General features: G+C 39.6%; 1 protein-coding gene across 1 annotated transcript; it reads right to left on the bottom strand.

Annotated features, from left to right (window-relative positions):
- Positions 1-2,312: 2,312 nt before the first annotated feature.
- Positions 2,313-8,907, bottom strand: LOC114563366 (uncharacterized). Its single transcript, XM_028590220.1, has 6 exons — positions 8,865-8,907; positions 8,374-8,700; positions 7,882-8,241; positions 7,621-7,728; positions 7,461-7,522; positions 2,313-2,369 (listed from the first exon to the last, which is right to left on the bottom strand). Exons 1-6 carry the CDS (start codon positions 8,905-8,907, stop codon positions 2,313-2,315), a joined length of 957 nt encoding a protein of 318 aa, XP_028446021.1.
- Between the last annotated feature and the right edge of the window lie 12,566 nt (positions 8,908-21,473).

Genomic DNA, 21,473 nt, shown 5'->3' with positions numbered 1-21,473 from the left:
TCAGCATGAGCAAGCATAAGTAAGAAACATTAAACAATATGATTGATGATACAATATGATTGGGCCATTTTAGCCTACTGGGTATTTATTTCTACTATTACACATTAAAAAAGAAAACCAATATTTTCTTTAGAGTGCATGAGTATACATGAGTGCAACTAAAGTTATTTTCAACATAAACAATTCATGACTACATATTTAAATATGAAACAAAATGTACCATAATAAAAGCAAATAGAAGACAAAACTTTTAAAAAGCCTGAAAATGGTGCACCTTAACATTGCATTGAAACATATATGAGAAGTAAGTGCCTGAAAACTGCATGTCAGACAAAAGAGAGATATAGGATAGGAAACCTTCCTTAAAGTATAACTCTGGCCAAAATGCAACCCATGGTCTTTTTGTTAATGTACCCGAGTCAATCTTTCATTTAAAAGCATAATTAGGACAGAAGCACCACTTTTAAGATTTATTGTATTTTCGTTTTCGGTCAAATGGCCTTTGGCCAATAAAAAGATTTTTGCATCATGACATTGCATGCCCTTTTATAAAAAAGTCATACAATTATTGCAATCAGATTTAACATTTGATAAGGTTATTCAGATAAAATGTTGTTACCGCTCAGATATGAATATTAAGCAGCATGCTTACAGCGTGCCAGATAAGAATTATATTATCTTTAATAAGCAAAGCCAGAAGACTATTAATCGATCACTTGAGTCCTGACATCGGTGTAGATTGTCTCTCCCTCCACTGTTTTAACATTCCTTCTCTCTGCTCTGCCAGTTTTCCTTTTGTTAAAGGTTGGTGCAGAATAAGCCAATACGTTATTATCTCTCTGAGGAAATATATGGAAAAATATTATGAGACAGAATATTTTAATATATGTTAGAGAGAAAATATGCCACTATTTTTCCCCCCCAGTGTCATCCTTTCTTTATATGCCTTACCTGCTGACTTTGCTGATCACCGCTGGCTGTTGCAGCATTTGTTTGCAGATCGGCAGCTGTATTAAGAAATAAAAAGAAAGATTTAAGATGATGTTGCCAGAGGTTAATTTACACAAATTAGAAATGTAAATCCTGTGAAGTTAACTTTTGCAAAAGGCTGTTTAATAGATTGATGTATGAGAAATGTAAGATTACCGTTGCAGCAATCACAAGTTTTCTTCTTGATGGTATAAATCAGGAAGGCAGTAATGATCAGACTTATAGCCAAAGCTGCACATAACACAAACAGAACTGTGTTGGCCTTTTGCAAATCCCACATGTTGAATGCTGAAACAATATAAGGAGCAAATAATAAAAGTTAGCAACTATTTTGACAAGATTTGATAATGCAAGCGGAACAAATGTTTTGTGATACACCATCTTAATGTTTTCAAAAACAAATGAATGATTGTTAATGATTTATATAAAAATGTTCTGCAGTTACCTTCAATGTCCAGTTTTGTTCCACTTCCAAATAAAATCTCACCGCATGTGGCCACAGCACAGTAATAAGTCCCAGCATCAGAGGAGCTGACGATTTTAGAGAAGTTGTAAACACATTTCTGTGGAGAGTAAGCCTCAGGGCTCTTCTCACATTCATCACCGTGGTTTCCATGAGCATAAATTAAACTGGGATGAGATTCATCTGATCCGGCTCTGAACCAGAACACACTGTGTTCACCGGGACATGTTTTCTTCTCAGAGTCCGAGAGGACTGAACACTGAAGAGTCACTGAGTCTCCTGGATGGACTGGAACAGATGGATGGTCTTGGATGATGGCAGTAATATTAGGTTCTGATTCTGGGAGATATCAAGATGAAAGTAAAATTTTGTTTTACTCCCTTTGATGAAGAAGAAAACTAAAATGTAAAATATGTCAATTATAAAACACTTTCCTTTGAACAACTGAAACATGTATCTTTATATAACATATAGGAACATTTGAACCATTTCATCTGCTGTCATCAATGGTGTTTGATAAAAGCAGAATTATAATTTTTTTTAAGGAATGTGAAAAGTCTGTTTGCTGAATTTTATTTACCTTTGATTCTCAGAAGTGTTCCGTTCAGAAATGTCATTTCGGTCTGTTGTTTTACCTTTATGCAGTAGTAAACTCCAGTATCGCTCGGTTTTGCTTTATTAATATGCAGAATAAATGTTCCAGGCTCTTGTTTTGCTGAAATGCGAGGAATCTTGTTGTTAACAACACCAAAATCAATGGTAAGTGTTCCTGCCAAGAATTCAGGAAAGTTTCCAGAAACAAGTCTGATCCAAAAGAAGGCATCTGTGTACTCAGATTTCTGGCGGTTACAATTTAAAGTCACATCCTCTCCAACACCAACAGTCTCTGTCTCAAAGATCTGATCAGCTGTGCATCCTAAAAATAATAGAGAAACACAGATGAGTGATAAACAACAGAGAAAGAATCATCTATGTCCTGCCAAATCACTTTGAGAACGTGACAATGTATTCAATATATATCTGGAGTAAATCTAACATTTCTACATATACTTACGCCCGACTCTGAGCATCAGCAGAAAATAAAATACGGTTATCATTTTCTGGTTGTTCGACTTGTAACTGAACTTAAAATAAATTGATCAGAAGATAATGCACCTTAAAGTAATCATATCAAGTGGGAGGGAACAATTTCAGAGCAATTTGATTGGCCTCTCGTTATGTTGGCCTTTCTCTGTACCACCACAGTGGAAATAATATCAACCATCTTTCCAACCTAAACACATGAAACAACACCAACAGCACACTTTGTTTCATGTTTCATGGTGAGTTTCTATATTTGACACTGAAACTAAATACAGATAAATGTGTCTTTTAACATTGACGTCTCCAGCTTGCCATGCAGGGTTCCTGGAATACATTTCCAAACCCACAGATGGACGTAAATGACACACAGCAGAAAAGTCCAATATGAATGTATTCCAAAAGGAGACCATAGAGCATATTACATTTAGGGATTGTAGGATTTATATTTTCAAAACTGAAATTTCCTGAGATCCTGTTGCTTTGTTGCCAAAGCATGGCTCCTAAAAAGTTTTGGGATTAGATTAGTTTGCCAGTGTGTAACCCATGCTAAACTATTTTAATTCAACATACATAGTTTGTCTGGATTTTCTGAATGGAATGCCGTCGAAGAAAGAGCATCAAGCCTGAAATGCCGTGGAAATGCCTGCGGATCCACGCGTATTTTTTGTGTGTTTATGGCATTGGGTGTCCGTATTTGTGCAGATATTTAGCATATAAATCGTTCTGTGCATTGAATAGCTCTTCTGTGTTAGATTGGACATTAATAATTTGCTCTTTTTTACATCCCTACTGCCATATTTGAGTGAAACTCGAATGATTTAACAAACAGAAGATAAATAATTAAATTTTTTAAATTTAAATTTAATTTTAAAAAGGGCACTGATAGCACTAACCTTTAAATATGAATGCATCACCTGTAGTGTAACTCTAAATATATAGGCCTCTGTCTAGGCCTGATAAAAAAAAAAATCCTACAACAGTGCCTGTAGCCCTCAATTAAAAATGAATTTAATGTTGATATGTGTGCATATGAAAAAGATGTATCCATCCATTTGCTGAAGTGACACACTAAGACAGAGGAGCCATCTTAAATATTGTAAGAGCCAGCCAATTCAGATGCTCCACATCATTAATGGTGACCCGCCCACTCTGCCTGTCAGTCACTTCAGCAGGAAGAGCACAGCATACAGAGGAGGGCTGTCAAACCCTCCATCCTCTATACTCACTTCTTTTCAGTGGTGGTGAAAGGCAGCAGCAGAGAGACACTCTCACAGTATCACAGGAACACATTCACCTCGAGGTGATTTACAGTTACTGACCTGCATATTTGTATCTGAGGGAGAAAGTCACAAATAAAACAACCTAGTGGTTAACAAGGTGATTAACATAAAACAATCCTGTGCAACCATCATGACACCCTCAATAGAATGTGGACAGGAACCCCGACAATATAATACAGTCCTGTTCAACACCACAAACTCTGGCATCAAAATAATTACCAAAACAGAGAAGAGGTTTATTGACAACTTGAAAGATAGTACACGCACGCATGCACGCACGCACACACACACACACACACACACACACCCACACACACACACACACACACACACACACACACACACACACACACACACACACACACACACACACACACACACACACACACACACACACACACACACACACACACACCCCCAGTCACACTATATAACCGGCGCTTTTCATTGGTAGTTGCTGTCAGAGATGGGAATGGGAGGTGCTAATCATTCACTTGTCCCACCCTGGTCTTCTTCCAAAAGACGGAGTTTGAACTGTGACCTTAAGTTAATTTGCCCTATTATCTGCTAAAGCAACTTGATGCAGTGATGGACTGGAAGCCTGTTTCAATTAATGGTGAATGAAAAAATCTACATTAAAACTAAATAAAAAAATGTGATAATTGAAGATTGCATTTAGTTGCTTTTTTACAAACACACAAAAGATAGACATTATTTGTACTTTGAATGAGCACATTAACAAACACGACTAAAACTATAATTTAGCCTGCTGAAGCCTCTTGTAGCTCTTCCCTCACTACACATCCTGTTGAAGCCCATAGTCAGGTCTGTTCTGAGTAAACAGCCTTGATGGTTGGTCAAAGGGGGGAGAAATGGCCCACCTCAGCTTATGTCTGTCAGTGTAGCTGTTGCATGTGGCTTTGCTTGTTGTTCTCACGACAGACATGCAGAAGGCCTTTACAAAGTGCTGTCAGAATAGAAAGAGGGAGGAGTTTATTCATTTCAGTAGCAAGTTGTGAGCTGACATATATATATATATATTTTTTTTTTTTATATATATTTTTTTTAACTGTTTATTATCTAACAAAGGAAGCCTTATTATGCCTACAACATACAAGGCTCCATATGCATTTTTGTAAGCTATACTTCGGTTTACCGTTGGGGGAAGTTGTGTTGGACAGATACACAAATGTGCACATGGAAAAAAGTTGAGTGAAACCAAAGTGGATAAGACCTTTTTCACTGCAGACATTTAGTCTGGTTAAACACAGGTGTTATTAGCAACACGTTTAATTGCAATCATATCTGAAATGGGCCCGTCCTTAATCTTACTGGTTTCACTTTCACTTTTCCTGCTATAAAAAGTCAAAATGTCCGTTTGTGAAATACGTTTTATAAAACGGATACATTTGGGAACGATAAACAGAAACATTCAGTAGTACTTGCAAGACCCTAAAGTTTTAGGTTAGCAATATGAGTACTGGGAGTTCACTGCCAATATATCATGGGAGCCTTGTGTATTTGGTGAACAAACAGTTCACCCCGCCCACCAACATAAACACACATACCCACAGGAAGAGAGAGAGAGAGAGAGAGAGAGAGAGAGAGAGTGGAGAGAGAGAGAGAGAGAGAGAGAGAGAGAGAGAGAGAGAGATGAAGGCAAGCTAGCCATAGGCCTGAGAGAACAGGGAGGTCTCATGCTTGCTTTTAAAAGACAACACAGTTGTGGTACATCTTATGTCACCAGAAAGTTTGTCCCAGAGAGTAGGCCCATAATAACTGAATGCACCATCATCAGAATTAGCATTTAGCCTTTAGATTTTGTAAGCACTGAACAGGTCACATAAGTCATTAGGACCTAGGCCATTAAATGATTTGTAGCAATGAACAACATTTTAAAATCAATTCTGTATTTTATCTAAAGCTAGAGAAGTGTTCTAAGTATAGGAGTAATATGTTCGGTTTATCGAACCGAGAGCCCTCTATCTCTCACATAGAGATTTACCTGCGAACTCTTCACATCTCATATTCTGTGGGTTTGGCCACATTTCATATGCAACTGTCCCTCAAACCTGCAGGCTACCACCTACGCTGTAGCTAACATTATTTCAAAAGTTCCCTAAACACAGGAAGCATAACAGCTAGCCTACACTGAAAGGGGACAATGCAGCTTTCAACAACTCCAATAGTGTCTTGTTTACATGATGCATCTCATTAGCTAGCAATGGAGCCACCACTACATCCAAAAAATTATCAGGTTTTGTTCAGTTACAAAAGTGTGCTAAGATAACAACGTCACTGTGAGAATAGGACATCAGCCATTCAGTGGACTACCATTTTGAAGTGACCATATTTGGAGGAGAGGGTGGAGCTGAGGAGGAGCGAGGGGTGGATCTGACTGACACCAGAGGATATCGCCGTGGTAGCGACTTGTCTATCACAAGGGAGCCACGCCCTAAAACATATCCCTGCTTTATATCCATGGTTTACTGTAAATGGGAATCAAAATTTATAAAAGGAACATCATGCTGTATTAAAGAGGACTTTAAACTAGTGATTGAGTCCTGAGATCCTGTCAATTTGTGGCTAAAGCTTGGCTCTTAAAAGTAGTCTTGGTATTAGATTATTATTTTTTTATTATCATTTAAATCTTGGATGGATTTCAGTGATTCTGGCAATTGATATAGAATCTGCAGCAGAACCAACACTTGTTTTTGGGGGGGACACACCAAAAACAACAGTTTGGCAAAAAAACAACAATGGTGTTTTCTTTATTGACATTGTTTGATAGAGTTACACATCATGTTTACAAATAGTTACACAGCAACACAAAAAATACAGGTTACAAGCGACACAGAGTACTAGTCCGAAATCAGTGTTCTCTTTCTTAAAATTGTTACCTTCAATTTTAGAATTTGCCAACACTGATCCAGTGGAAAATTCCATATTTACAATTACTCCCAGTTACAATAGAAACCTTATTATTTATATGTAATGTCCATCTTAATGGAAACTTAGTTTCTTTTTTCTTTTGTAGCAAAATTGAGAATATCAAACAAACAAACAAATTACTTTGCCATTTTCTGTTTAAGCAATTTTTGGGGGGAGGCATTTTTGCCCTTTATTGGAATAGCAATAGTAGCGAGAGGACAGAAAATGAGAGAGAGATAAATAATGAAATTTTAAAAAAGTTTTCCAGCTGGACATGAATCAGGGCTGTTGCTGTTCATGTTCTTTACCCGATCCATATGCCATCAGGGCACCCTGCTATGTAACTTTTAATTGTGCACATTTGCATGAAAGAGACACAAGTTAAATGTTATTAGTTATTATAGTTAGTGATATATAGACTAACGCTTACAGCATTACCTCCGATAAACCCTTTAGCTCCAAACAGACTAACATACAGTACCAACTGATAGCAAACAGACCTGTTAACTCACTAATTCAACCCTAAAGCCTTGACAGCAGCGTAGCTCCTCTGTCTCTCTGCTGCTTTTGAATCCTTTATCGCACCACATCCAGTTTTCATCACAGTGAAGACGACAGCAGAATAAATACTTCTGTCTTCATCTCTCTGAGGAAATGTGAGATGACAAAGTAAAATAACTAAAATAACTATTTTAATAAGGTTACTTCTGTACCATTGTGTTTTTTACCTGTGGAATTTTCTGACCATCACTGTGTTTTTGGCCGGCAACAGCAGCTGAAATTATGAAACAGAAAATATATAGATAATAAATAAAGATGCAGTAGTTTTTATGTAATACTGTTGGACGAAGAACTATGAGTAGTTTATATTACCATTGTTTCTGTTGATGGCGTAAATGAGGACGGCTGTAACAATCACACTTATGGCCGAGATTACCGAGAAAATAATTGTATTGGCCTTCTGTGACCACACGCTGGTTCCTGAAACATTATCAAATGGAAAAAACAATAGGTAAAAGTAAATGGTGTTTAATTCAACTCCTGGTTGTATCATTTTGCTTGTAAAATAATATAAAAATTAATATTTTAAAATAAAAACACTTTAATAAGCAAATTTACTTGTTATACAGTTACCTTCAATGTTCAGTTTAGTTCCATCTCCAAATAATATCTCCCCACATGTGGCCACAGCACAGTAGTACGTCCCGGCATCAGAGGAGCTGACGTTCTTAGAGAAGCGATAAACACAACTCTTCTGAGTGTCAGATCTCTTGTCACATTCATTATGTCTTCTTCCATCAGTGTAGATCATGTCTGGATGAGCTTTATCTGATCCAGCTCTGAACCAGAACACACTGTCATCTCCTGGACACATCTTGTTCCCAGAGTCGGAGAGGATTGAACACTGGAGAGTCACAGAGTCTCCTGGATGGACTGGATCAGATACTGTTGGCTGCTGAACAACAGTATAGTTTGATGTCCTCTGAGTGTTTCCTGTGTAATACAAAAGTGTGTTAAAAGTTTGGGATCTCTTTTGAAAGCTTAAGAAGCATTGAGGTACAGTATATCTCAAATATAAATCCAACATGCTTGATGACACTTTATAAAAGTAGATCACATTATTACCTTTTACTAACAAATATGTCCCACTCCACTGATTATCATTCCACTCCATTACAGCACAGTGATACATTCCCTCATCTTCTTTGGTTGTCCTCAGAATGGTCAGGTTGCTAACATTCTTCTCATAATGTACCTCCAATCGTGATTCAGAAACATCTGGTCCATACTGAGGTTGTGTAGATTTCCACAGTGTCACAATAGGTTTCAGAGTTTCCCCGGCACTCTGCTTGTACCAGTGAAGTTTTTTGCTGCTCAACTCTTTATTAGAGAAAATGCATGTGAAGGTGGCACGTTCACCAAGATGAACTGTGGTCACTGGAGTCAGCATATCTAGATTAAATTAAAATGTCAAAAACATTAAATAGTAAATGATAAGTGTAGTAAAGATCTAAAAAAACGTAAAGTGTTCATACACAAAGCACAATACTGTACATAGATTGCATGTAGATACAGATGAATTATAAAATATTCAGTTATTATTGTATAGCACTTACATCCCTGGTGAAGGAGAAGCAGTGTAACCCACAACAGGATCATCATCATCTTGACATTGTGTCTTGTGTGGAGACTTGTTGGTTATTTTATGTGAAGGAGGTGAGATGAACCTGATAGGTCAGTTCATCAAATGCATCTTGTGTCTGATTGGCTATAACAGACATAAGATCAAACTGGATTTCCTGCCTGGCTTTGACCTTGTCTGTGTGAAGTGCAATACCTCGCATTCTCATCAACTATATGATGTTAATAAAAATGCCAGTTTTTTTTATTTAACATTCAACATTATTTTGCGTTTTATTTCTGTAAGGCATAGTCACTCAGCCTTTTGAATCTGAAACGATAATTGTCTTTTCCTTTATTGTTAATAAAAAGTAGTATTATATATGGTGCGCTAACAGCACTAACATGGTTGCTATTGCTGCTTGTGGTACCAAGTGCTTCTTCTGTTTTTTTCTGAATCAACTTTGACTTTGACTGTTGCAAGACATATTTAAAGTTATTTTCTTGGTATCCTCTGTTGCATCTCTATTAAGCATCAGCTCCAAGATTGACCAGTATGTATGATTCTTACTGGCATGCTGTTTATATATATTGTGGCTGTATGCCAACTGCATGTACACCCTTTAAAAACGTAGTCACTCGTGGATACCACTGCCTACCTATACAGTACATGCCAATATATACCAATTCTTGCTAATATGTTCCGCTATTGCTGCATTCTTTTTAATGGCCAGCAAGGAGCAACTCCACTTGTTGCAAAAAAGCCTGCCCTTGGTGGCGCCCTCCAGTGACCGAAGTAATTATGATGGGAGCAAAGCAACAAGACGTGAGGTGACGAAGTGAAGCGTGCCCACTTTTAAATCATTTGTGTGGCAACATTTTGGTTTTCCTGTGGAAATAATAAACGGCGAAAGAGTAACAGACAAGACGAACACAATATGTAAACATTGTAAGAAAAAATGCTGTATACTGCGGCGACACGAGCACTATGCAAAAACACTTACACAGCTCTCTACTAACTACTGCACCCAGTAGTTAGTAGAGAGCTGTGGTGGTGCTGTAAGTGTTTTTGCATAGTGCTCGTGTTAGCCGCGGTATACAGCATTTTTTTCTTACAATGTTTACATATTGTGTTCGTCTTGTCTGTTACTCTTTCGCCGTTTATTATTTCCGCAGGAAAACCAAAATGTTGCCACACAAATGATTTAAAAGTGGCAGGGGGATCTTCAATAGTAATTTCACGCTCCATCACGCTGACATCACATTGCCTTATGAGACAACTTTTCACGTCGACGAGAAATCTCGTCTCGTTCTCGTCTCGTTCTCGTGAACCTAATCTCGTGATGTGTCTCGTCTCGTGGAGTAAGCGTCTCGTCACACCCCTAGTAAACATACACGTTGACTTTTTTATGCGAAGTGGCGTGTTATCTACACGCATTTTGAGCTATCCGCGTGTATGTCTATGCTGTATACTGCGGGCGTAAACATACATGCCAAGTGGTGTGTTATCGCTGTCTTGCCGTGTTATCGGGAGAACAAGTGTTATCGCGCTAAGCTATGGTTGAGTTTAGGAAAAGAAGAACCAGTTGGCTTTAGTAAAAGAAGAAAGCGACGGTTGAGTTTTAGAAAAAGAAAAACGGGGTTGGGTTTACACAAACAACAGAGCGAGGAAACGCCACATGCGGGACGCAATCCCCACTCTCCTGGGTGAAAGTCCTGTGTCCTTTCATACTACTTCCTATGCCGTTAATTCACATGCAAAACGCAAGGTAATGTAAGTCAATGGAAGCCAAACGGCGTTGATAAACACACTAAAAAGTGAGTATGCGTCTTTATAACACACCAATAATGGCATACAAGGCTTAAAAAACAGTAGTCCACAAACCAATGGGTGACCTCACGGTGGCCACGTCCACTTCTTTTATATAGTCGATGCTGTAAAAACAAAGTTTGACACTGCCATCCATAGAATCATGCCACTACTGAGGGCTTTTTTAATTTTTTTTTGTGGCAGTACAACATCCAGCAAAAGTAGCGCTCTGACAGTTTGGTACTTTGCTAACCTTGAAATTTGCATTTCCTGGCTGTGTAGTACTTCAGTGCAGAGTGCCCAGGCCAGAGGAGAGACAGAAACAGTTGATTTGAAATGAGTTGGTGCAAACCAAGTTGTCGGTATTTTTGGTGGACACTGAGTCTCAGACGTTGCACTGAAACAACACAGTCTCACTCCCTACTCGTCAAATGTATGACGCATGGTCAAGGACCCTGGCGTCAAGTTTCAACGAAATAGGGGTACCCTTGACGTTATTTTTCGACGAGGGGGGTCCGTCAGATAGACATTCATGTTATTCCCTCACCGTCGGATATCGACGAAAGAAAAAAACACGCCCCCCGCCCCTTAACTCGAAATCTGTGACAGTTATTGGTATTTTTAGCCCAATAACCGCTGTTTTAATCAACATTACTCACGAGATAGTATCATGGTTTATATGTATTTCTTTTTATGTTATTATTTCGGTATATTTCGGCCAGGGAAGCTGGATTGCTTTTTTTGTTGATTTATATTTTTTAAACTATAATGCTACATCTATCAACATTTATTTAGATGTTATCATGGTATTCATTTCTTTACTTTAATAATATTATTTCGGTCTTATTACCGGTGAAATATTACAGTATAGGCTAATACAGAACATTACGATATGATCCGAGCAGGAAGCATTCAAAGCCGATAGGCCTATCCCCCAATGCAATGCGGCCATTCATTTCAAAGAATCGGGCAGCGATCAGCTGGTCTTTAACGCCAGGATCGCTTCAATATACATATATACAGTCAGTTATTGTGTCACCAGCAACAACACGTTGCTCAGTTTTATTCCAGTAAATTATGAACCATAATAACGTTTAAACGAATCCGCGAAAAACTCCGGAAGTGACGTAGTACGTCCCGCTCAGCGGATACGAAGATAAAAATATATAGGCCTAACATTCGTAATATTAATGTTTTTTTCTAATGTTGTATTTGAGGAGTTAAACAATAAAGATTGTTATAATATTAAAATACAGTTTCATGTATTTGTCTACGTTTAAACGAATCCGCGGAAGTGACGTGGAAATTCCACATCTCGTCTGTGAAAGAATGTTCCGCGTTGTACGTGAGAATTTACACAATAAAATACTAATAATGAAAAAATTGTGTTTTATATTTAGCACTTTTATTTGCCTTATATATACTATATAAAAACCTACAGTTGAGTGTTTAGAAATACAGCCTAATGGCTTGTTTGACTAATTTGCATTTGTTTTGAATTGTACTGTTGTGAAAAACAATATACAAAGAGAAGCATTTTTATTTTATTTTCCATACATAGTTATTTAAAAACGCAATTTTCTAATTTTGCAGTTGATAAATATTAATAGCAAAGACTAAAGGGGAAAAACATAAGTATATTTATGTGTGGGACTTAGTTTGATTTAAAATCACACTGCATTATTAGTTGTTTTAAATAAATTACTTTTTTTTTGAAATATCAATTTATGGTAGGCCTAACATATTCATTATTATATTCAGAAGATGATCCTCATATCAATCACCGTGGTTACAGCTTGTAGCCATCCTAACCTTTGTAGCCTTTACTGAGACTACCTTTTCAAAATTAAGAAGGGACTAGTTTTAAGAAGCATTTTCAGGAAATTAAAAGGATAAGCAGATTGTTACTGAGGTTTTTGTTCACTGAGTAAGATGTATATAGCTTTGTTTGGGTATGTATACATATACAACATTTGTATGGCATTTTTGGCACACTTCTACCTCAGCCCTACTGCACAAAGACAAAACTCACACATCTCATTCAACCATTTCACAAGCTGAGAAAAGGGTCATGACATGGGTCAGAACAGTGGTTCCTAACCTTTTTTCCTTGGTGCCCCCCTCTACTCATGTCTAAGAAAAGCTGACCCCCCCTCCCTTTGAAACTGAAGTTGAGGTAACTCTCCAGATAGAGCTGGGTCAGAGGATATCAGAGGTCATAAATGATGAACCAATCCATCGGCTCTGCTCCTATAGGCCCAATGGTGTTCATATAGACAACATGCACCTTTGGCTGGAAGGCCCGTGTTGAAAGTGTGCAGACACCCACGGTGAATCAGATGGTTTATGTTATACAAGGCTGCATTACAGAGAATTTTATTATGACTCTCATGAAGGTTGTGTAAGGAATAGAAACCAGTCTCTCCAGGCAAGCACACAGAATATGGTCTGCTCTCTTTATTCTCCATGCCAAGTATGAGCTCTTATCCTCTGGCAGAAGATATGGGTAAACTTAACATTTCTAAACTATAAAAACGTTGATGATGATATAGGCCTAATTTGGACCTACCTCAATTAAAACTTTAAATAATGTTGCTTGAGATTGAGGGTGTGCAATAGCTTCATGATATGAAGCATGGTTGTGTTGCTCTTGTCACTGTTTGTGAAAGATGAGCAATAGATTGTTGCTGTGTGATGTGCTTCAGTCTAGCCTATATCACTTTGTTCATGTTGTTTTTTATTTTAAGTATGTCAGCTGTATGATAAAACAATATGTCAAGTCTTATTTGTGAAGCATTTGAACTCAAGGCAAATATCCCTCTGGGGACAATAAAGTATCTCCTGCTAAGTGGTCTCCATGATGTGTAAAAATTAAAACGTTGTCGTAGGACTATAGCAAACACATCGTTGGAAAGGTCTCAACCTGGAGAGTAACATATGTCAGTCTGAAGAGGATACATTACTCCTGCTTTGAAATATTGACCTCTGAACCTTGAACCCAGTACATGTATGAAGGCCTGTCATTTAGCAACAGAAGGTGCTACACACATAAGACCAGCTGTTATAGAAAGCTCTGGACCTCAGCTGTCATGTAGATATGGTCACCAAATTACCCACTGTAAGCACTATAAAATATGGTAATAAGCTATTTTCACCTATTTAACGATTCGATTTTTAAAATCTGATGACACCAGTGTGTTCTCCATCCCAAAAAACCCCAGGGTGTATCCAAAATTATACACTGCCAACTTCTACTTATGAGAAATATACCAATATACTTTAAAACTACAACTCCCATAAGAAACATACAGAAGCTGTTACAAAGCTTGAGCACTTGTAGTTTTTCCGGGGTGGGTGGGGGGACTCGTTCGGCTCCTCTTTCTGCTGTCTGCCGTGAAATGGCTTGATTCCATTTCAGATTGAGGCCGCCCGCCGGCCGGCCGAGCACACAATATATGAGACAAATACATGAAACTGTATTTTATTATTATAACTATCTTTATTGTTTAACTCCTCAAATACAACGATAGAAAAAAACATCAATATTACGAATATTATATATTTTTATCTTCGTATCCGCTGAGCGGGAAGTAATACGTCACTTCCGGAGTTTTCCGCGGATTCGTTTAAACGTTATTATGGTTCATAACTTTGTGGAACAAAACTGAGCAACGTGTTGTTGCTGGTGACACAATCACTGACTGTATATATGTATATTGAAGCGATCCTGGCGTTAAAGACCAGCTGATCGCTGCCCGATTCTTTGCAATGAATGGCCGCATTGCATTGGGGGATAGGCCTATCGGCTTTGAATGCTTCCTGCTCGGATCATATCGTAATGTTCTATATTAGGCAGCATATACTGTAATATTTCACCGGTAATAAGACCGAAATAATATTATTAAAGTAAAGAAATGAATACAATGATAACATCTAAATAAATGTTGATAGATGTAGCATTATAGTTTAAAAAATATAAATCAACAAAAAAGCAATCCAGCTTCCCTGGCCGAAATATACCGAAATAATAACATAAAAATAAATACATATAAACCATGATACTATCTCGTGAATATTGTTGATTAAAACAGCGGTTATTGGGCTAAAAATACCAATAACTGTCACAGATTTCGAGTTAAGGGGCGGGGGGCGTGTTTTTTTCTTTCGTCGGTATCCGACGGTGAGGGAATAACATGAATTTCTATCTGACGGACCCCCCTCGTCGAAAAATAACGTCAAGGGTACCCCTATTTCGTTGAAACTTGACGCCAGGGTCCTTGACCATGCGTCATACATTTGACGAGTAGGGAGTGAGACTGTGTTGACCGAAAAGACATCTCAGAATCCTGTCTGATTCTTGTGCAATAGTATCTCATATTTAGATTAAAGTCTTCTTCCTCTGTTCATTAAATCAGTGCAGGAATCTGACGGCAGCATGACAGATGTATGTTTTCAACGCATGCATGTACAACCTCACATACAGTAGCTGCTGGCATGGCTGTAGACTCTGGGCGTTTCCCAATATGTGTTCTTCTATTGACTTGTGTTCTTGTGTCCCTGTGAAACGTCATCTCGTGTTGCCAAAGTACTGTCACAATAAAGTTCCCATTTCGCCAAGAACAGTTAAAATTCCCGGATGTAGGCTATATACACGCCCATTTACCGAGGATACAACGGTTGGTAACTTGTATGAACTTTGCAGCACCTGTATCCCATCATTCATTTCGGCATTCAATTATGGTTGGATTTCCAGTACATAGACAGCCCCAAAACTGGACAATTTTAACAATTTTCGCCATCTTATTCATCACTAAATTCACTTCTGAGAACATTTTAGGCGAGAAATGAAAGGTTTAGATTTCGAATATATATATATGTTGCGAAAATCTCCGAATTGACAATTTGCTCCAAAGTTTTCGGAGTTTTCGGAGCTCCATAAATTGACGCGGCCGCCAGCTTGCGCCTGCGGGGGCCACTAGCTCGGCGCTCGGACAGTCACACTCGGAGACCCCGCTGTAGGACCCCGGAGGTCTTTTAGACCGGTTCCGTAAATAAGAGGCTTTTATTTCGCAGTTGACGGATCGTTTATTTAAATATCACAAAACATGTCCATCATAAGATTAACGGGTTAATTAATTAACTGTCTTTTTGGAGTTAAACTCAACAAGCGCACACACACACACACACACACACACACACACACACACACACACACACACACACACACACACACACACACACACACAGCGCAGCAGGCAGAGGAGAGATATACCATAGACTGTATATTATTAGTCTATGAGATATACCCGTTTCTTTTCAGGAGACTTGTTTAAATTATGCCATAGGCTATAGCCTACATTATAGTTTGTATTTAGTTCATATTTTTGGTGTATTTGTTTTCTGATTTATTAGAAGTTGAGTTTCAGTCTGTATGATAAATGAACAGTTGTACATAAAGTGGTAACATGCTATGACATGTTATGAATACTAAAGAGGAGACACCAACCTTTATAATTTGAATTTCTATTTTCCATCTCCCTGGGCATATACAGTGCACTACAATAATATAGAAATGATAATTCCACATAATACTAATAGGAACACATAGAACACACCAGTGCATATGCCTATTTATTTTTTTAATTTAAACTGACTTAAACTTATACACTAATAATAGGGATCGCGTTCCACTCTTTTGAATAAGTAAGGTGTTTGAGCTAAAGCATAAACAATAAAATGAAAGCTCAATTAGTTTTATTTTTCAATATTATTGCAATAGTTGTAACATTATGAGGTTTTCGGAGGAGTCGGAGAGGACTGAACACTGGAGAGTCACAGAGTCTCCTGGACGGAATGGATCTGATGCTGTCGGCCACTGAACAACAGTGTAGTTTGATGTCCTCTGAGTGTTTCCTGCGTCATACAAAACTGTGTTAAAAGGATTTCCAAGCACATTTTGAAGTAGAATTTAAGTATATCTCAAATGTGACTTTAGTAGTTTGATACTCTGCTGAAATGTAGCAAATTTGGAGCCCTTTTAGTCCAGTGCATGTGTTCTCAGAGTAAAATATGGTTGTTGAAACATTGATTGGACCCAAGTGAGTCATTGACAATCAACCTATTCTGTCGTTTAGATATGAGGATGTGTTGGACGAAACAGAAACATGTTTAGTTTTAAGTTCTTGAAAAGATTGTTTTGTCAAATAATTAAGACAACATATACACAGCGACAATCAGGTATTCACAAATATTTGGAAATAATTAGATGACCTGTGTCTGTATATTTAATTGATCGATTTTTTCAAAACAGGCATGTGATCATTAAACAGTTATTTTTCTTAAACATTACCACAGTGAAGGTTTGGATCAGTGTCTGAGGCTTTTGCCAAACTCTATAAAAGTAGATCCTAATTACCTTTTATTAACAAATATGTCCCACTCCATACAGGACTTGTATACAGCTCTGTGGATACACAGTGATACATTCCCTCATCTTCTTGGATTGTCCTCAGGATGGTCAGGTTGCTAAAATTGTTATCATTGTTCATTTCCAATCTTGATTCAGAAAACTCTGGTGACGGCCAATCTTCTTATAATGGAGAGCACACGTGAAGGTTGCAGGTTCACCAAGTCGAACTGTGATAACTGGAACTAGTGAATCTAAAATAAATGAAAACATACAATACATGAAAAAATTAAATGACAATTAGTGTATGATGTATAACATTTATCATGCAAAACCTCCATATGCTAGTTGGCATGCAAATTCTCAACTGAATACTTGCACAGAATAAAATAGCACTTACATCCTTGATGAAGAACAAGCAGTGTAACCCATAACAGGATCATCTTGACATTGTGTCTTGTTAGAATAATTGTTGGCATTTCAGTGAGAAAAGGGGTGATGTCACAGGGCCATGATAATGTATGTCACACTGTCAAATGCATCTGATTGGTTATCACAGAATAAATATTCAAAAGTGCACTTCCTGTCACATTGATCTCATCCTGGCCTTTGAGAAGCATTTCACCTCATTCTTCTCTTCACCCACTTCATAGTTTTTACTGGATACAATTGTGACAACAGTATTGGACAATAAATTCCTTGATAGTTATAACAAATAAAAAAGGATGACATTCCATTAAAAAGGTCTTGGACCAAATGTTAGTATTGTAAAATGTGTAAAAAGGAAACTGGATTTACAAAAGCATAGACTAGCTGTTAAATAAGTTACATTGTGTTTCATGACAGAAAACAAAGCATCACCAGCAAGGTTATTATATTTTTGCATTAGTTTATTTTTTTGACTTTGTTTCAAATTCAGTTTAGTTTTAATTTTAAAGTGGTTTTGCTAGTTTTTTTAAATGCTTAGTTTTAGTGTTAGATTTAGTCTTTTTTGTAATATGGGTTATTTGTCAGGGGCAATATTCAAAAAGGTCAGAAAAAGTATTGTGTAATAATAACTCAACAAAAATATACAATTTTAGAAATATGTATTCACAATGTATTCAACAATAACATCAGTACATGAAATGTACAGATGATGAGCACAAATATGTAAACAGTCTACGCAAGATGCCGCACTAAGTGCAGAAAGCGTATATGACATATGCCATGAAAAAACCTCAATAGCCAATGGACTAAAGAAAACATACATGTATACCAAAGCGTCAAGCTGCAAACAATATATGCAGACATCTCCATGTAATAGAAGAAGCCAAAAACCGTCCAACAACGGCAGCAGTTTTGTCACTGGATGTGGAAAAGGCTTTTTAGGGTGTAGCAGGGAATGAGTAGGGAATGGCGGCCCCAAAATGCAGAGACAAGGCAGGTAGGCAGGCAGCAGGTTAGCGGTGGAGGATTTATTTAAATCAGGAGTCCAAACAACAAAAAGGAGTCCAAAAATCCAGCAGGCAAAAACAAAAGTCCGAAGTGAGCAACTAATGAACAGAATAACTTAAACAAAGGAAATCCAGAAACAGAAACAACTGACAAAACTCACGGACGAGATGACAGGACTGAATGCTGTTGGGAAACCCACAAAATGATCTGACGCTGGACAAGGGGAACACCAAGACTAAATACAGAGGGTAATTAAAGCTGCGAGCAGCGATGGACGGGCCCTCGCGCCTCGGCGCGCGTCGGGGTTACAGGCGGACTCCGCTCCTTGTGACCGTGCATTTGCGCGGCACTCAGACGCCGCAAATCGTCAACAATGAAAAGGGAACTCCCGTCCGAGTTCAACGATACCTCTCACAAGACTCTATGTCATACGGTTCATTAGCTGTGAAAAGGGGCGTGGCTAAAGCATAGGGGGCGGGTCAAACCATCACCAATTAAAAAGGAAGTCTCTGCTGAGTTCAATGATACCTCACACAAGACTCTACCTTACATGGGTAAGCATGTATGAAAGGGGGCGTGGCTTGAAGATAGGGGGCGGGCCAAACCATCACCAATGAAGAAGGAAGTCTCTGCTGAGTTCAATGACACCTCACACAAGACTCTACCTTAAACGGTTGAAATGTTATGAAAGGGGGCGTGGCCTGAGTAAGTGGGCGTGGTCATATTAAAGGGGCCGGTTCAGTATCACATGTAGACCACACATTATAAATTTCATGTTCCCTGGACCCTTGTTAATCGTGAGAAATTTCGGGCAGATACGACAACGTACACTCAAGTTACAACAACTTCTTTGTTCATCGCTAAACACTCAAAATGGCCGCCACGCCACGCCCACACCGTCGGACGAAAAGTTTTTCTTTTAATAACTTTTCATCGTTAAGGTGTTGGGATGGTATAGCGCAAGTTTGAAGTCCATCGAATTAAATCTGTAGGAGGAGTTTGTTAAAGTACGACATGTGGAAATGGCCAAAATCGCACTAATTTCGAACATTGAATTCAAAATGGCGGACTTCCTGATGGGTTTAGGGTATGGCTCTAATGAAGTTTTTTGTACATCTGGACATGCTACATATGTGTACCAAGTTTCGTGAGTCTACGTTAAATGCACTGCAGGGGCTCAATTTTTTTTACTTTCTAGGGGGTGCTAGCGAGCCATTTTTCCCTATTCCCGAAACCCTTAAAATACGTAAATTTTCACCAGACTTGATGCGAATATGTTAAACCCCTCAAAAAGGCAATTCATTTGATGGGAAAAAGAATAGAAAGAAAGAAACAGTTTCTATAGGGCCTTCGCCGCTGTCGGCGCTCGGGCCCTAATGAGATAACACAAGACAGGTGACACAATGGCTGGGAAACAGGTGAAACACATTAGGCTGGGTAGAGCAATCAAAAAAGGAGGGAAACACAAGACAAGAAGTAAAATAGACAAGACAGAAAACCAGAGACTACAAAATAAAACAGGAAACAGACTACCAAAATAAGACAACACCAAAACCATAACAGTACCCCCTCCCCCAAAGGACAGATTCCAGATGTCCAAAAAACAAACCAAGGAGCAAAAGACTACCAGGGAGGGCGGAGGGGAACAGAGGAGGGACAACAAAAAACCAACCCAGGGAGGGTGGAGGGACGACCCAAATAGTCAAAATAATTCAACCCCGGAGGGGTGAGGTAAGCCACTAGAGTCACTTGGGGCAAGGGAAATCGAGGACAGCGGGACCCAGGGAGCTCTGGGGACAGAGGGGCCCGGGCACCAAGGTGCTAGTCCTGGGATCCAGGGCTGCGGACAGCAGCGAAGCGGAACCAAAAAGGAAAACAAAAAAAGTGTCCAATGAACCAAAAACAACCCAAGGAGGGCAAAAAAAAAAAAGAGTCCGGGGGAGGCAGAAAGTCACTGGGGGGAAAAGTCACTAGGGACACACAGCGAACAGAAAGCACTTGGGGAGCACAGGGTACGGAGGGCCGGAAAGGAATTGGGGGAAACAGAAGGTCGCCGGGACAGGGAACAGAGAGGGCCCCTTGGAACAGGGGACCGAGAGGCCTCGGCAACAGGGGACCGAGCGAAGACAGATGCCTTCAGGTGGCCGGCGACGAAGGAGAAGCCCCTCAGGCGGCTGAACAGGTTGGCGAGGACTTCCAGACGGCTGTCGTCAAAGGTAGAGACCCACAGGCAGCCGGCAGCGAAAGAGATACCCCTCTGGCGGCCAGGCAGGACGTTGAGGACTCTGAGGCAGCCGGCGGCAAAGCCTCACAGGTCGGCGAAGGTAGAGCCCCTCAGGCGGCCAAGCAGGATGTCGAGGACTCCGAGGCGGTTGTTGGCGAAGGTAGATCCCCTCTGAAGGACGGCAGCGGAGGCAGAACCCTTCTGCGGCGGAGGCAGAACCCTTCTGGGGGCCGGCGGCGGAGGCAGAACCCTTCTGGGGGCCTGGCAGGCGACGGGTCAGCAGGGTTGAAGACAGGCGATGAGTCAGCTGGGCCAGTGTCTGCCAACAAGGTTACAGGAACAGGAGTCGGCCTGACCGCCAACAGGACACGAGGGGCAGGAGTCAGTCTGACTGCCGACAGGACACGAGGGGCAGGAGTCAGTCTGACTGCTGACAGGACACGAGGGGCAGGAGTTGGTCTGACTGCCGACAGGACACGAGGGGCAGGAGTTGGTCTGACTGCTGACAGGACACGAGGGGCAGGAGTCGGTCTGACTGCCGACAGGACACGAGGGGCAGGAGTTGGTCTGACTGCCGACAGGACACGAGGGGCAGGAGTTGGTCTGACTGCTGACAGGACACGAGGGGCAGCAGTCGGTCTGACCGACAAAGTCAAAGTCTCTGGGGAACAGGACAAGGGCATAGTTACTGGGGCTACACATCAGAGGTGGTTCTGGGCAGCTGCACT

Source organism: Perca flavescens, chromosome 10, assembly GCF_004354835.1.
Source record: "Perca flavescens isolate YP-PL-M2 chromosome 10, PFLA_1.0, whole genome shotgun sequence".
Taxonomy (NCBI): domain Eukaryota; kingdom Metazoa; phylum Chordata; class Actinopteri; order Perciformes; family Percidae; genus Perca; species Perca flavescens.
This window is presented reverse-complemented; position numbering and strand designations above follow the sequence as displayed.

Coding starts and splice junctions, on each gene's coding strand:
- LOC114563366 (XM_028590220.1), bottom strand. CDS start 8,907: ATGATCCTGTTGTGGGTTACACTGCTTCTCCTTCACCAGGGAT. Junction 7,729..7,881: donor AACTAAACTGAACATTGAAG/GTAACTGTATAA, acceptor ATAATGTTTCAG/GAACCAGCGTGTGGTCACAG. Junction 7,523..7,620: donor CGCCATCAACAGAAACAATG/GTAATATAAACT, acceptor TCATAATTTCAG/CTGCTGTTGCCGGCCAAAAA.